General features: G+C 33.0%; 1 protein-coding gene across 1 annotated transcript in view; it reads left to right on the top strand.

Moving 5' to 3' along the window:
- LOC129228236 (phospholipid-transporting ATPase ABCA7-like) overlaps nucleotides 1-18,123 on the top strand; it is a 113,458-nt gene that overhangs the window by 88,352 nt on the left and 6,983 nt on the right. Inside the window, exons 42-46 of the mRNA XM_054862902.1 lie at nucleotides 3,762-3,896; nucleotides 5,636-5,739; nucleotides 5,858-5,950; nucleotides 7,080-7,323; nucleotides 16,454-16,559. Coding sequence (XP_054718877.1) covers nucleotides 3,762-3,896; nucleotides 5,636-5,739; nucleotides 5,858-5,950; nucleotides 7,080-7,323; nucleotides 16,454-16,559 — 682 coding nt within the window. The remainder of the gene's footprint in view (nucleotides 1-3,761; nucleotides 3,897-5,635; nucleotides 5,740-5,857; nucleotides 5,951-7,079; nucleotides 7,324-16,453; nucleotides 16,560-18,123) is intronic.

Below are 18,123 nucleotides of genomic sequence, written 5' to 3'. Positions count from 1 at the left end.
TGCGTAAAACAGGTAAAAATAAGTGTGATGAAGAATGTTCTTGGATAAATGTATACAAAAAAGATAGTTTAAATGTACATACAGAAGCAGATTAGCAAATGCAAGTAGAAAAATAACATTTGGCTATTTCTTATCTTTCGATCAGGCGCTTGTATTTATGACTAGTGGCACCCGCAAGGCTTTGCCCGTAGTAGAAAATTAAAAGGTATTTTGGTTCCCCTGTATATTTACAAATAATGCATGATAAACTTCTCGCCAATTGGCTTGCTCACGGTTCCACGTTATGATAGCTTGGTAATTTACTCGTCCATCTTATGATAATTTTGCTGGGGAAAATGTTCTTGAAATCGGAATAGCAAAAGAACAAAATTTAATTTTCGAAAAATCGCTTCGAGGTGCACACCCCCATGCTGCAAACTATCTTACTATCTTTTTGCCAAATTTCATAAAAATCAGTCGATCGATCTAGGCTTTATGTGTCACAGAGAACCTGACAGACAGAGAGATATCCAGACAGAGAGACTTTCAGCTTTATTATTAGGAAAGATAAAGAAGACAAAAAAAAAAGCGAAAATGGGAAGAAAAAAAAGTTGGGGAATTTTATAAGAAAATTTGGCTATTTGGGGAAAAAAAATTTTTTAAAGACAAAAATATCAGAGGAAGTCGATTCATTTTATGAAAATATTAGTGGAAAAATAATTTTTGAATTTGGGGAATTTTGATAGAAAACATCGCTTTTTGAGGAAAAGTTGGAAGGGAATTGGGGAAATCTGGATTTGACCATCTGGCAACACTGTGCTGAACGTAAATAGCGTTCATTAATTTAACTTTTTTTTTTTTTGCAGGCGATAAATCTTTTCGTAGCTTATAAATTCTTTTCTTCATTTTTTATTTATTTAACTTTTTGACACGATAAATAAATCTTTTCGCATCTTTTTTTTTTTTTCTGCCAACATTATTTACGAGCATTTTGTTAATGTACCCAGTTTAAACAGTTTAAAGAAATCATTTGTGAATATTTCTCATGTAAATAAACTTTTATTATTTTTGTCTTTTGTTAAAGTCATTTTCTAATTTGTTTTTCGATGGTTGTCCTTATTCTAATGAAAGTTATTTTATTTATTTTAGAAATGTTATGCATTATTAATTACTTTTATTTTATAGAGAAAAACATTTGTGCATATTTTTATTATGCCTCGAAAGGTTTTCTTATTTTTATTTTTGTATTCCTATCCTATGTCAAATTTGATTACGACAAATACAATTTGACTGTCTCTAAATCAAGACTAATTCAAGTTATTTATTTATTCTGTTGTTTTCCATTCGGCGCTAAAGAGAGAAGCATCCTTCTAGTTGAAGTATTTAGCTTAAAACAAAATCTTTTTCTCAAAAACAAAAAAGAAAAAGAAAAGAAAAAAATTAATTTGAATTCTGAAATTTTGAATTCAAATTATGTTTTACGCAATTACTAGTTGCGACAGGACCCTACCCATTGGTTACTACCCTACTCACTTGTTTCTAGACACAGCTCCTGTCCCTCCAAGTCTACCTCTCCTCTTGAACGGAGACGTGTTTATTAGTTGTGTACGTGTAGGCTTTTTTGTGTGATTAGATCTGTGTGTATGCACGTTAGCGTGTGTGTATGTGTGTAAATGCGCTGTGTGTATGTGTGTGAGTGGGTATGTGTATGAGCGTGCATGTGTGTAGAAAGCCACCGACCAGGAGCAGCTACCGGTGGACAGAGTCGCACCTGCAGGTGACGTGTGGGGGCTGAAAAAGGCGCGGACACCAAAGACGGTCAAATGAGAACAATAAGCAATCGTGATTGCTTAAAAAACGAAAAGGAAAAAGAAACATGTTTTGGTCGATATAATGTTTGTGTTCTCTGTTAGGCATTATGTAGTTCAAGCACATTTGTTTTTAATATAGTATGAGGAAGAAAGTCACAGAACCGAATTGCACCAACATTCTTTCCTTATCTAGTTAAAAATCATTAGGTTAAAAAAGAAATTTAGTGCAAAATTAATAATTATTTTCAAAGATTATCTATTTGTGAACAAATCGCATTAAAAAAACAAAGTCTCATTTCAGAAGAAAATATTTAATGCTCTGATAGTTGATAAAAAGAAAAAAAAACTGTAACAACACTAATACTAAATTTTTTTTTAAAAAAATTACTGGAGTTTTTGAAAAATATGCTAACTGTGGGATTCGAACCGACAATCTCCCTAGTTTAAGGTGCGTGCTTTTACAACCATGCCACAAGGGAGCACACGTTTGCCATCCAAATATAGTCTAAACCTTTTAAATCATATGCTGCTCCAGCTACCCAAGTTGTGTATGCATTAAATGAGCTGTTTAAGTTTACTAAATCAATCAATTTGCACGTCAAATGATATTAAGTAAATGTAAAAAGTTATTTCCATTTATATTGTTATGTTTTTTGTGTCTTCTTGAATCTTAAAACTGAGAGCATATATATTCAAATAACGTTGTTGATGTTTGGCTACAGGAATCAGTTGTTTTTGTTCAATGGTTCTAAGTGTGTTATATCTTTTTCTTTCTTTCTTTTTTTATCTTTAATTTACTATTACGGAGGAGAAGTAGGGTAACATAAAGCAAAAATGTATGTAGTTCGACCTGGGGAATCCGTTGGTTTAATTACGCTAATAATGTTAGTTCTATAAACTATTTTCAGAGAGCTGTGTTTCATTTTATGTGTATAAAAAAAGTTGCATTTTTAAAGCGTTCAACACATAAGACTCTCCAGTTTGATGCAAAACCTTTTAATTGATTGCAATGGCAAAATACAAAAATCGTGCTAACACTAACATGTCCGCCATATTGATAAAGTTCCATCTCACTGTATCTCACTACGATCTCACCACCTCTGAAGCGGATGAGTAAAAAACTCAAAAACGGGTTCTTTTTCCCTGATTCCGTACAGCTCGTAATTAGCCAACAGTGCACGCGTCGGGAAATCACCTGTTTTTCCCAATCTCACTCCCTTCTGAAGAGCTGGTAATAAGCCCCATGATCCCCCTTTACTGGTCATCAAATTTAATTTTCCCTCGGTCACTCAAAAATTGTTTTCTAAAATTCTCTTTTCTTATCGGATCTTGGAAAATCATGTCAGACTTGGTTGAAATGGTGTGTGATAGTCATTTTTCCTAGAAATTTCGCTCCTTGCTTTTGGTCATTCAAAGCATATTTCTTGCTGCAAACTTTACCCAGCAAGACAGACAAAATCTAATACCTGGAAGAAGTTTGTCAGTATTTAACGTCTGTTCAAGGTACTACAGATGCAGAATTCTAAGCTCAGAGTATGTTAGAAGAGGGAGTTATTTTCAGGAAACCAACAACTCCATCAGTCAGCATTGATGGATTGTTTTAAGAGAAAATCAAACATAGTAACGACAATTTCCACTAATTCATATCCGTTGATTTCATAAGCTATTGTATTTCTCACTAAATTCTACAGCGATTCATGAAAGTATTCTTGTAACTTATAAGGAGTTTTTTTTTTCTTTCTTAATTTCCCACTCCACATAAGTAGTCACTCTGCATAACTGGTCAAATATTTTTGGTCCCTCGAGTGACGACTTAACGAGGTTTTACTGTAGTTTTATCTGTATATGTATTTTCATTGTTTTGATTTTTAAAATGTAATTAAGTTTATTATCTGTGAGAAAAAAAATCAAAACTAGTACTGTTGAAAATAGCTCTTAAATTTTAAACTAAGATTTCTTTTATTATTTAAGGTGGCTATATGGGGCATTCGAAAACTTGGACTGTTGGCTCATGGTCATCGCTGTGCTGGAACTTATTCTGGTGGTAACAAAAGGAAATTGTCAACAGCTATAGCTTTAGTAGGAAATCCATCAGTTGTATTTTTGGTTAGTATTATGTTTGTATTTTCAATATATATTGTTGATTCTTACCAAGAATTTGTTTTAATCAGTATTGTTTTTTGCATGTTATCCACTATCCTAAATTTTTAGTTGGTGAAATATAAATAGTTCAACTAAGTAGTTTGGCAAAAAGCAAAGACTTAAATATGTGTTATTATACAGCAAGTAAAACTAATTACACTTGAGTTATTGAAATTTTTTTGTATTCAGCTATAATCTTCTTGCAGCATGCATGATTTTTAATGACACCATTAAAAATCATTTTGTTCTTATTCTGTAATTTTTGGAGTTCCCATTATTTTACTTATTTTTCTCTCTTACTTGCTCTTTATTTAATATTTAGTATAATTATGTATTACAGTCAGGCCGTTTATAGCAAAGTCTAAGGGACCAAATAAAGCTTTCATTCAGGGGCGTAGCTAAGGGGGGGGTTTTGGGGACCAAACCCCCTCCCTGAAACGTTAGTCACAAAAAAAAAGAGGGAAGAGAAAGGGGAAAAAAAACCATCAAAACGACTTTTTTCTGAGTAACAAAGGTCAAAAATTCACTTCGTTCCCCCCCCCCCCCCAATGCCATTGAAAATATGCTCCCTCAAGCATAAAGACGCCTCCCTATGCTGAGACAATTTTTTGATAATTGAGTGAAATTTGACACTTTGCTTTAGAAATGAGATTGATTTGTTAAATCCACTTATAAGCGGCCTTTCTTTGTCATAGATTCTGCAAATTGTTAAATATGTTTAATTTTATGAGCCGCACAGTGGGAATATTGCATACAGTCGAATATGTATATTTCGAATTTTGCATTAAAGAAAAAAATCGAGAGATAGATCTAGATTATTTCTATTAGCTTGGTTCGGATTAAAAAGTAGAAAATAAAAAGACTTCTGTTTATAATACCCGAAAATTGCTGTTGCTCTCTCAAATAGATATTTATGTAAATTAAAAATAAAGACTTGAGAGGAGAACAGGTGGTATGCATTTGAGCGAATAACTTTCTACCGCCTATATTTCTTCCCTAACTTTTTTAATTCAAATTTTATTAACTGCTTTAGAATTAGCATAAATGTAAATACATAAAATGCAACATATAAATATAACGATATGAAAAGCAATTTCATGAACGGAACACGCTCATCTGATGTTTGATTTCCCCCTGATTTGGATAGACTGGTGTTGACAAGACGTTGCTAGAAAATTTCACTTTAAATTAAATGGAGGGAAAAGAAAAAAAAAGTTGAATTTTCCATAACATTAAAAAAATAAAAAATACTTTGCTTTTGTTTTGTTTGACACAAGTATCGGAATTGGGGCACCCCATTCCAAAGTATATAAGATTCACCTCCCTCTTATTTTTTTTAATACAAAAAAAATACAAACATATATATATATATATATATATATATATAAAAGAAGAACCCCCCCCCCCCCCCCCCCCCCGAAAGTCGGGTCTAGCTACGCCTCTGCTTTCATTGTTGCCAAAATTTTGTAAGTAAAAATTTACAAAATTTGCAGTTTAACGTGAAGGGGAATTTAAGCAATTACATTATAGTCATAAGTTTGCTATTTAAAGCTTCACCGTAAACAAGTGCGACTGAAGTATAATATTGCTACCTAATTTTTTTTAAAATTTTTTTTTAAATTTTAATCTTTAAGATTATTTTAAATCTGATTTACTGAATTCATTGATATCATTCTGAAGATTAACTGATTCATTTCCTAAAGGATGAACCTACAACTGGTATGGACCCAAAAGCTCGAAGATTTCTGTGGAATTGCATTATAGATATTGTCAAAGAGGGTCGTTCTGTCATCCTTACTTCACACAGGTTGTCAAAATACTACATTTTTACTTTCTTTACTTCTTATTTATTGCTTCTTATTTAATTTTGAATTTAAAAGAACCTATTGCAATGTTTTATAGTGAATTATTATTTCAATTTGCAGCATGGAAGAATGTGAAGCCTTGTGTACAAGGTTAGCCATTATGGTCAATGGACAGTTTCGGTGTCTAGGAAGCATACAGCATCTGAAAAATAAGTATGTTAATCCATATTGATACTTATAAAGTTTTTAAAAATCAATAGCTGTTAGAGTTTCAGGTAGCTTTTTCCCACAGATATTTGTTGTAATAATGGGATGCATCATAGGCAGCCGGTGCACCAAAAAAATTGGGGGTCGGAGGAGATACGGGGGAGGAGGAGTGTGTTAGGTAGGCGGCACACTAAAGTTTATTTTCTTTGGAAAATTGGGCTGTATTATTAGCTCACTAACAATTTAATGACCTTCTCAAAAAAAATTCGGGACTCAAACTTAAAAGTCGAAACAGATGACCACACTGCAATCCCTCCTTCCCCCCGAGTTCAAAGTTCCATTTTAATTTTTATGAAAAAAGTTTGAAAAAAAAAACTCTGCTATTAGTTACTGCTTAAGTTACTTACTTGTAGCCCTAGGATATATCGTCACCTCAGAGCAACAGTAAGACGTCTATCTAATCCCAGGAATAACTCTAAGATATCCTACTGTCGCGCTGAGGTGACGATATTTAAAGTGTCCCTCGTATGACAAGGTTAATCCATACTGTGTTTTATCAAAACTGTGTTATACAAGACTTTTTTATTTTTATGCATTTGAATAATATAAAAAATAAACAAATAAATCAAAAGAAAAAATAAAACAAGAATAGGAAAAAGCAAGAAAGTACTTCATCAACTTCATTTACAAAGAACAAAACACATAATATCGAAAAGGAAATCAGGGCAATGAAGTTTGTCTGAGCAACAACAATGAAAAAATAAAATACATTGAGTTGTTCTATTGCTACGTTTTTAAATTTATTGTTTGCCAAATTTTGCTTGATATTATTTTTGATGTTTTTTTTAAAGTGAATTGAAACAAAAGTGAAATTCCTTTTTTTTTTGTTTAAATTGTGTTATATCAAAACCATGTAGCATCGAATTCACTTTCATACTATGGAATATCAAGTCCATGTTATAATAGTCGCAAATTTCGTTCCATGTAATGTTGAAACCTTGTAGTACAAGTACTGTGTTATATGAAGGTCGCCTGTATACCTATTTCATAAAATGTGATACAGTTGATAAAAGTCCAACTCCCCACCCACCCCCTCCATAACAATTTATTGTAAAACTTGCTCTCTTTCTTGCAGGTATGGAAATGGATATACATTGACTCTTCGAGTCGCAAATGCTCCAAATGCCATGCAAGAAGTACGAAAGTTTATAGAAACTACGTTTAGCAATGCAGCTTCTCTACAAGAGCAACATTTAAACCAGATGGAGTATCAACTAGCTCCATCGCTATCCTTAGCAGTAGTGTTTCAAGAGCTGGAGAAGGCTCGTCAGATGCTGAATATAGAAGATTATTCAGTATCTCAGACAACACTAGATCAGGTAATAATGAGTTTTCCATCCTATGGTCTCAATGGGAAAAAAATTCCAGATATAAGAGAGAGAGAGAAATAGGAGTGAAAAAAAAAAGCTTTTCTTTAGCTAGATTCATTATTAAGTATTACACAAGATTTACTCAAAAGTTAAATTATCCAAAAAGTTTAAGATACTCTAAAATGCTAAAGTGCATTTTTTTTTTCAAATTGAAAGCATTTCTTCCTTGCATTAGAGATTGAGTGAAATATTTATATAACTGGGGGGGGGGGGGACAAACAATCTGGGAACAAACAAAACAATGAGAGCAACCCACTTGCCATTGTGCTCATTATTCATATATTGTCCAGATTTACGTAACATATACGAGAAAGTGATATGAAATGTTATAATATTAGTCTCTTAGCATATTAAATGTATTAATAATTGATATTTGCAACCAATGGAGAGTGAATAAATCAAATCCAATTTAATTTGGCTAAAAATTTGTTCAGTACATAAATTAGAACATATCATTTGGTCTTAGAAACATAAGCTGAAAATAAAAATCTATGCACATTTGGATGTAAATCTAAAGAAGTTCTATAAATCTAAAGAAGTTCTTCTGCCTTTATATAGAAGTTTGGTAAGACCCCATTTGGAGTATGTTGTTCAGTTTTGGTCTCCTTATCTTAAGAAAGACATTAATGTATTGGAAAGGGTTCAAAGGCGGGCTACAAGGCTAATAAGTGGACTTTCCCACTTAGATTATGATTCCAGGCTTAGAAGGCTAAAAATGTACAGTATTGAGCAAAGAAGAGACCGAGGGGACATGATTCAGTTGTTTAAAATTTATTAAAATGAAAGATGTTACGGGGCTGAAGTTTAGCACTGAAAACAGGACAAGGGGTCATTGTTTTAAGCTATTTAAATCTCAGGCTAACATGGATATTAGGAAAAATTATTATTATAGCAGGATAGTGGAACCTTGGAACAGCTTACCGGAAGAGGTGGTAATGAGCATGGGAATAGATAGTTTTAAGAGGGCCATTGATCTTCACTGGGGATTGTAAATTGACTAGGACCAGTCTAGCTGGGCCCAGAGCCTGTTGCTGGTCGTCACATTTGTATTTGTATTTGTATGTACTCAAAAACGAAAACTTCAAGGGCTGTCAATAGCTTGCGATTTCCAGAAACCATAAAATAAATAAAGTCAAGGCTTTTCTTTGATTTGGGATGCAAGCTCATTGCCTTGAGAAGTATCAATCTTTGAAACCATAAAAAGTCCCATTTTATGCATTTCTTATGCAGATTCTTTTATATATATATGTATAAAAAATGTTTTGATTTTAATATTTGATATTTTATTTGAAATAACAATGAACCTAAAATAAAGGATCACAATTAAAATATTAACGAATCTGATTATAATTATCATTCATAACAGCAGTATTGAAATATTGATTGTAGTTAACAGATTTTTAATAAACTATAAGCAGAGTCCAACAAATCCCGAGAGCCAGTTTGGCCGGGCAACTAAAAACATGCCTTGGCGACTATAGTTGGGGCAAACCTAACCTGGCAGCATTGGAAAGGTTACATAGGTCCTAATTGGCAGTGTTATGATATGATTATGTTTTCCCTTAGTTTTTTCTGAACAAAACCATGCAATACTGAATTTTCCTACAAACTCTGAGAAATAATCTGTCTGGCACCGATAATTTTTCCTGGCTTTTGAGATTTTCATTAGTTTCTGCAAAAAGTAATAATTTCTTTCTTTTTTTTAAAAAAATCAGGTATATAAGAAATTATTCAGTAAATTACCGCCCATTACCAAGGGCTAAAGCAGAAATACGTGAAATACACCGCCAGCTCAGTCATTTCCAGCCGAGGACTGCAGTTTCGTGCTTATTAGCACTCATCAGCCCGGCTTAGGAAAGTGACTGAGCTGGAGATGGAAAACCTCTTAAGGAAGCCAAGAGTGCGAAACAAACTGGTAGCTAATATAGAATTAGCAGACCAGACGAGCTACCAGTTTGTTTCGCACTCTTGGCTTCCTTAAGAGGTTTTCCATCTCCAGCTCAGTCACTTTCCTAAGCCGGGCTGATGAGTGCTAATAAGCACGAAACTGCAGTCCTCGGCTGGAAATGACTGAGCTGGCGGCAGGCACGTAGCTAGGATTTTGTTAAGGGGGGGGTCCAAGGTTGCTCGAACTTTAAAAATGGAAGCATGCTAAATCAGAAGCATTAACTGTTAATTGTATAAATTGATACTATTCCAATCAACTAATAAGTATGATAATTAGATTAATTAAGTAATGATGTAATATAAATATGATAATTAAAGCTTTGCAATATATTTGCTTTCAGAAGAAAAAAAAACCGCCCATATTTATTTTAACTACATTATCAACTGTCTAACTCAATAAATGCTCCATAATTCCCCACTCCTGACTGTTTCGAATTGGATTTTGGACAGCATTTAATGCTTCTATGGACGAAAATATCGCCAAGGTTCATTAAAGAAAAGCTCGAAATGTTTCTTAATTCATTTAAATTTTTAGAATTCATTCAGCGATAAGAAATGGAATGATATTTCCAATCTTCATCTTTTTTTATAGTATTTTCATATAAAAAGGAAAACATTATTAAAGCCGTTCAAACAACTAAAATACATAGAAAGTGTCATTGCTCGTTAAAAGTATTTTCTTGTGATGTATTGCTAAAATAGATATCTAAGGATCAGTTATGGTATTTACGATGAATTAAGTTAAACAATAAAATTTCTTTGTCAAAATTTTGAAGAAAATTTGAATGATAATTTATTTAAAAATACTTTTCTCCGCACGCACCCCACCTCTTAGCCGTAGGCCTTAGGTTCCACCGCCCGGGGGGTCCGCGTAGCGGGCCCCCCGCACGGCTGAGTGCGGCGGTCGATAGTCGCATCATACCACGGACCCGGCTGGCACTCGTTGCGCCGGGGAAGGTCCCCGCGCCGGGCGCCAGCTCACCGTCAAAGGTATTAAACATTTTTCTTGGACATTTTCTATTTTAGGAGTTTCGCATGCAGAGTCATTTAAGGGTGATAAGAGGAAGTATTACTTTTAGAACTTTGGAAAATGAATAAATACACTTACGAACACGTTGTATATACATAATATTTTTATGTATAGTCTTTACCCCTCTTCAGACAAATTAACAGAACTATGGATTTGATTTAGTTTATTAAGCTGATTCAAAACAACTTCTGTGCAAAATGTTCCATTCTAAATTTAAAATTTCAATTTAAACAACAACTGTAAGGAAATGACCGATAGTAACAGTAATGAATCATCACAACAAAATTTGACACTCTAGTCCTAGTTATTTTACTAACAATATGGAAATATAAAAATTTTAAATTTCTACATTTGGCGGTAGTCATCCGATTTCGATCCTTTAGGAGTTAATCTTTGCCCTATTTGTGATAATACGGCAGCACCAAAATTAGATATACTGTAAAAAGCTAATCATATTTCGGTGACAAATATAAAAGGTTTATCGGTAGTTTGAAGACTCAATTAGCAAACATTTTGCTGTAAGTCTTCAAATGTTATAATCTAAATGTTTAAAAGAAGACAAATCTCTTGTAAAAACTCTAAGAAAAGTTGTAAATTAAAAATCTAGATATGATTTAAATTGATATTTTGAAATTACATAACAACTAGAAAATCGCCCGTCAAGATATGATGGATGAAAATTGATTCCACATTTGAATGAAGAAATTGCCTGTTTGGTGACATTTTGATAGTTGATATTTTAAACCCTAACTGCAGTGGATTAACCCTAAGCTTCAGTAGATAACGTTCATTGTTGACCACTTTTTCGTTTCTTTAGTGCCCTAAAATGACAGTCTCACCAGTAAAACAGTTAAGTTACTGGATCCAGTTCAGCCTTGTTACAATAAAGCCTTTCCCTGCATTTTAAACATTACCAAAACATATTATCAAATTATCATGGCGTGGAGCGAGTTTCATTGTTGATGAGGTCAAGAGAGTTACTCGATCATTGGCTGTTATATATATGAGGATAAGAACAACAACTATTATTCTTGCATTCGGAGTCTACTGTGCTTTTTAACCATGAATGTACAGATACTTGTTAAATAATTCTTAAATACAAAGAAGGCAGTAAATAGCTATCAAAAAATTTGCTAAATGAAGCATATGCACGAATATTATATAGTATTTTATTCGAAAAATGGAACTAGAAGATAGAAGAAAATATATATTTTCAGTTAAACTAATTAATAACTTTTCCTTTTGACCTCGTGAACACAATTCAGTTAGTATTTTAAAATAATGATTTAAAAGAATTTCTTTGTGAAATATATATGTATCTTTAAACGTATACATCTTTACACATGTGTTAATCATTCCAAACTTAAAACTAAAAAAATCAAACACATCCAAACTTTTTTTTAATTGAATTTCTTTGTTTTTTTAAACTTTGATATCACTGAAATCAATTTTGTTATATTAATATTAACCTTTATTTATTCATCTTTTTTTTTACTACCCCCAGATACATTTTTTTTTTCCTTTTTTATAAATCTATATATATAAAAATGGACTTTGGTAAATTTGTTCCCTAAGATCTCAGAAACTACCCGGCAGATTTGGCTGAAACTTTCACCGTTTGTTCTTCTGGGTACTGGGGAGATTTGTAGACCAGTTCGAAAAAAATACGATTGATAGTTCCTTTTTTATTCTAATTTAAGTCCCAATTTTCGCATAAATGCCTCAGTATGACGGTGAAAAAATAAGTGCACACATTAAAATTATGTCTCCATCGAAAGCGCTTATTTTTCTGCTGAAGATGGCATCTTTTAGAAAGTTCTAAGTTGTATGAAAAACGAGTTATGAGCTTTTTTGTTCCATGTTCGAAGGCTTTGATCAGCTCAATTCATTATTTAGTGTATCATCTCAACTCCCAGCTCATAGCTAGAATTGTTGAATATTTTTGTGTTTCGTCTGACTGTTTGAGGCTTTTCTCAAGTCATATCTTAAAGTAACGTTTTTCCACAAGATTGGCTAAAAATTAATGGATTTGGCTGATCATTTTCCATTTAAGCGGAACTTAAATGTAATTAAGGGTTTTTTTATTATTATTTATGTGGATTGGACACTTACTCACTATCCAATCAACCAGCAGAAATATCGCCAAAATTTTTGCAGAAAGATTTCAGTAGCTGATGCATTAAAGGCTACGTACGTAATAATGTTTCTCAGCTTACACCATGTAAACAAAATATCGCCAATCAAAGAATATTTAAAAAAAACTTTTTTTACTGCATAAAATAATCCAGCAACTAAATTAGGTAAATCCGTAAAGAGCAAAAAAACTTTCATAAATTTTTATTTTTGCACAATTTCAAACAATCGCCAAATTTTACTACTAATTTTGGAAACATTTCGGATGAAACAGTTTAGCGCCATTTTATTTTGACCAAAAGTATCTCAGCATCTGGCGACAATATTTCTATAATAAAAAATAGTAAGAAGGGGGAGTATTATCGAAGGTGTCCCCAAATGATTCTCGCAAATTTGGTAACATTTTAAACCGCACCAAGTGCCCACAATAATTGAAATTTCCCAAAATAACTAAAGCAAGTGTAAGGGGAACACGGGCGGCTACATTTGGTACATTAATAGTCATACAGAGAAGGTTTTAGACGTTAAAAAAAGTACTAACAGATAAATCTTTTTAAACCTGTAAAGTTTAATTTCATATTTCGGAAATTCTTCAAATTTGTATACGCTTAAATTTCGTGTTTTCGTTTCTAAATGAATACTATTTTGTTCTTTATACTTACTGCTACTTAAGTTTTATGAGTAAGGAAGAAGCTAGATTTTAAATCACGTCAAATAGGTGTGTTTTAAGTTCTTTCACTTAAAACAGAAAACAAATGCAAGTAACGATTGTTTCTCATATTATTGCTAACCCAGGCAACGCCGGGTTTTTTTTTTTTTTTTTTTTTGCTAGTCATATATAAAAACGCAAGAGATAAAACATTCGCAAAAATTCTAGTTCTTTTCGGTACATTTTTGCTCAGAAAGAGTGAAAGAAAAAAAAATCTGTTACCTTGTGATGAAAATGAACTAATATTCAGAACGGATTTCCAGACATTAGTTTCATGGTTGTAGAAAGGCAATCTACAACCATGTTGTAGAAAGGCATTTACAACTTTTCTTAGAGTTTTTACAAGAGATTTGTCTTCTTTTAAACCTTTAGATTATAACATCTGATGACTTAGAGCAAAATGTTTGCTAATTGAGGCTTCAAACTACCTCTAAACCTTTTATATTTGTCACTGAAGGATGATTAGCTTTTTACAGTATATCTAATTTGGGATCTAATTTTAGTGCTGCCGTATTATCACAAATAGGGCAAATATTACCTCCAAAGAAAAAGGGTAGAAATTTAAAATTTTTATATTTCCGTATTGTTAGTAAAATAACTAGGTTTAGAGTATTAGATGAATGCTAAAAGTTGCGAGCTTTCGGGACACAATGATATAAGTAATTCATCATTGTTACGAATGAAAATTACATATGAAATAAATTGAATTGATTGGTTAAAAAATGAAATGATATTCGATGCTATTTTTGTCTGAATAATTTTTAAATAAATGAGAAACGCATAAATGACAATGCATAAAATTGCGCCTATTGTTAAAAAAAAAGAAGAAAAAAAGCACATTAAAAATAACTGCAATACAACTTACCCAGTGGGGGTTGGCTAATTTTTTCTTATGTGTTTATGATTTTGCTCCTGATTTTTCCCTTTAACTTTGGAGGAAACCATTCGTGCAACCGACCCATACCAATGGCAGCGAATGAGAAAGGGAATGTGCGACCTAACAGAGTTCTGCACTATCCAAGACTCTAGGAGCCTTAGGCACCTTCTAAAAAGACTATATTACAAGGGCGGCTGACCCCCCACTGTCGCTTTCCTCCTTGTATGACCTTCCCGCAAAAACATTCCTACAAATTTCCTGTGTTTCCTGTCTGCCCAGGGTCTTCTGTCTGCATGTCTCCGACATTTTCATCATTGATGACTCTCATCAAGCTTTCGTTAACAATAAATGTTTGCTTACGAGCTGCCGGCGATTTCCTTGCGGGGAGGGGCACTACGATAGGGTCTCCTTTTTTGGATAGCTGCTGGCGATTTTCTTGCGAGGCAGGGGACTAAGATAAAATGTCTCTTTTGGTCAAATCTGCGTCGCGTACCACGGGTTGAAGACTTCTGTCGCTCCCCCCCCCCCCCCACTCCCAGAGGTTCTGTTGTTTTGAACTAAACTGAATGTGAGAAAGTTGTCGTTTAAAGAAAATATTTAGGACAAAAGAATTTTTTATTTAATTTTTTTTTTGGAAAATTCTGTTTATGTAAGTGCAGGGGGACAGTGACCTATCAGGAAGGGGGGGGTCCGGACCCCCTGGACCCCCCCCCCCTTGGCTACGTCCCTGCTGGCGGTGTATTTCACGTATTTCTGCTTTAGCCCTTGGTAATGGGCGGTAATTTACTGAATATACCTTGCCTTGCCTTCAATCTTCGAGTTGAACCGAACCATTGCTTCGGTCACTCGTCTGGTCTGCTAATTCTATATTAGCTACCAGTTTGTTTCGCACTCTTGGCTTCCTTAAGAGGTTTTCCATCTCCAGCTCAGTCACTTTCCTAAGCCGGGCTGATGAGTGCTAATAAGCACGAAACTGCAGTCCTCGGCTGGAAATGACTGAGCTGGCGGTGTATTTCACGTATTTCTGCTTTAGCCCTTGGTAATGGGCGGTAATTTACTGAATATACCTTGCCTTGCCTTCAATCTTCGAGTTGAACCGAACCATTGCTTCGGTCACTCGTCTGGTCTGCTAATTCTATATTAGCTACCAGTTTGTTTCGCACTCTTGGCTTCCTTAAGAGGTTTTCCATCTCCAGCTCAGTCACTTTCCTAAGCCGGGCTGATGAGTGCTAATAAGCACGAAACTGCAGTCCTCGGCTGGAAATGACTGAGCTGGCGGTGTATTTCACGTATTTCTGCTTTAGCCCTTGGTAATGGGCGGTAATTTACTGAATATACCTTGCCTTGCCTTCAATCTTCGAGTTGAACCGAACCATTGCTTCGGTCACTCGTCTGGTCTGCTAATTCTATATTAGCTACCAGTTTGTTTCGCACTCTTGGCTTCCTTAAGAGGTTTTCCATCTCCAGCTCAGTCACTTTCCTAAGCCGGGCTGATGAGTGCTAATAAGCACGAAACTGCAGTCCTCGGCTGGAAATGACTGAGCTGGCGGTGTATTTCACGTATATAAGAAATTGGTTACTTTTTTTCCATTATAATGGAAATACTTCTAGATCCAGACATTAAGTTCAGATGTTTGCAATAAGTACAAATGTTAAATTGTTAATAGTTCTGCATCATTCCCCCTTCCCTTTTTTTTTGCCCTATATCTATGCATACTTGTATTTTTTCTTTATTACATCTCAAAACGTTATGGTGTCCTAATTTTCTAACATATTTAACCAAAACATGACAAGCAATTTAAAAGCTATTTGCCATAATCTAATGGTTTTATCTCTTAAACTAGTATGTCTTATACCTTTTTCTCTCTTCTATTCATTTTAAAAAATTGTTTTAGTACTGTGCTGCAATAATAGCATTATAAGTTTGAGAAATAAGAATGAAAGATATAATAAAGAAACTTTTAGAATGTAATGAAGAAAAAATAAAATATGCATAGAATATAAAAGATTTAAAAATTATTTGAGCAGATGAAAAGCAGTAGACACACTAGCTGTCTGTATCTTGAACCAAATGTTACTATGTATAATTTATATATTTGGTAAATTAAATATTTGCTACACTTAAATTCCTGAAAAGGGGTAGGGGCATTTTTTAATGCAGTTTTAATTGTATTTCTTATCCAGTTCAATATTTACTCTTTTGAACATATTTTTACATGGAATTGATAAATTTAATTTTAAATGAAGTTATTTTTTTTTTTTACTTGAATCAAATCAATAAAGGTCAGGCTTTGTGTTTTGTTTGATAAAGTTTTCTTTTATTTTTAAGATTTTAATGTTTTTGTTATTTTTATATTTTAACTACTTATTTCATTCATTATAGGTATTCATTAGTTTTGCAAAAATGCAAGCTGATTTATCAGAAGGAGTTCCTACAGAAAGTATAGATCACCAAATTGTTAGAAATAAAAGAAGTAAAAGGAGTAAAGGTAAAGTTCACAGCTTTATTTAATTTGAATGAAACTTTTCACTGGAAATGATAGTTATTACTATTAAATTGTTTTGTGAAATTTAATTTTAAGTATTATTGATTTTTTTTATGAATTTGAATTTGAATTATACAATTTTTAAATATTGTTATTTTTACTGTGTTTGTGTATTTACATAAATCATTGCAATAACTTATGTACATTTTTGTAGTTAGTAGGAAATAATATGTCAATTGTTTTGTATGGTACTAAGACATAAGGAACAGTAATGCAGAGTTGTTGAGCAAGTGGGACAGACAGAGTTGAAGAAAAATGTATAGTACAATGTGAGAAAATGGATAATGTTGATTTGATGAAGAAGCAAGATTATTATAACACATTGGATATACAATGTGATTATAATTAAAGTTAAGATTTCAAAACATTCCAACTTTAAAACAATGTTCAGAATGACTTGATATTTCACCAGAACATTCATGAGGCTGCAGAATTTGTTAGGCAAAGAAAAAAATAGTCTCAAAAAATTTGCATTGTAATTTAAGTAGAAAATCCTAAAGGGATTCATTGAACAGGCAAATGTTGTTAGTCGATAGGGAAGAATAGATTCTTCTGCCAAAATTTGTGATTTCAATTGACAAAATTACATGTTTTCAGTGAAAATAATCATAGTGTCAAGAGAAAAAGAGGAGCTTCCTGAAACTACCTTATAGATTATTAATGCATTAGTTATTCAATATACCATCTGCCATTTTTCACTTTTAAGTTGAAAGAGCAAAATGACATATTTCACAGCTGATTAGAAGGTATTTGCTGATGCTACAGTATGAATGTTGTGTGCTTGTCATGTCTTAGTAATTTAATTAGCATAATACCTCCATAACAGCAGTGTGAACTTTGACAGCGCCATCTGTTGAATATTTTGTGTGGAACCATTTTTTTTCTTCACCAAACGAAATTCCTTGGCATCGTGATCAATCTGGTGAAATATCAACTCATTCTAACCAATAGTTTTAAATTTAAAGCACTTTGAAATTATAACTTTAACTACAATCACTCTGTACACAGCAATAGGGAGGAAATAACACTATGACTGTGCTATATGGAATGTATTGGCTGAAGTTCGTTGGGATATTATATTCTCAGAGTCCATCCTAGAAAATAGTCTGAGAAAATTCCCATTAAAGCCCATAAATAAGATTAATGAAGATTTAAAACAAGTTTAAAATTTTGGAATATTTATTTAATTTTAGCAGAATAAAAGAAAACAAGTGTTAAAAATTTTGATAAATTCGTAGAAAACAAAACAATACTTAAGGCAAAGTTTTGGGATGTGAGACTATACAAAAGGTTGAGGTTATGAAAAAATGTTGCTACACAGCCTCCTTAATCCACAATGCCAAATACGATTATTCTTCCTGTTTAATTAACTTCCTCTTGATATTTAAGAGAAGTTTTTACCAAGTCTGAATCATGTTCTAAAACTCTTGCCTTCTCAAAAAAAAAAAGAAAAAAAAACAGTAAGCTTGATCATAAATGATGTTCTTGGACAACTTTAAGAATATTT

The sequence above is a fragment of the Uloborus diversus genome, chromosome 8 (genome assembly GCF_026930045.1).
Source record: "Uloborus diversus isolate 005 chromosome 8, Udiv.v.3.1, whole genome shotgun sequence".
NCBI classification, from domain to species: domain Eukaryota; kingdom Metazoa; phylum Arthropoda; class Arachnida; order Araneae; family Uloboridae; genus Uloborus; species Uloborus diversus.
This window is presented reverse-complemented; position numbering and strand designations above follow the sequence as displayed.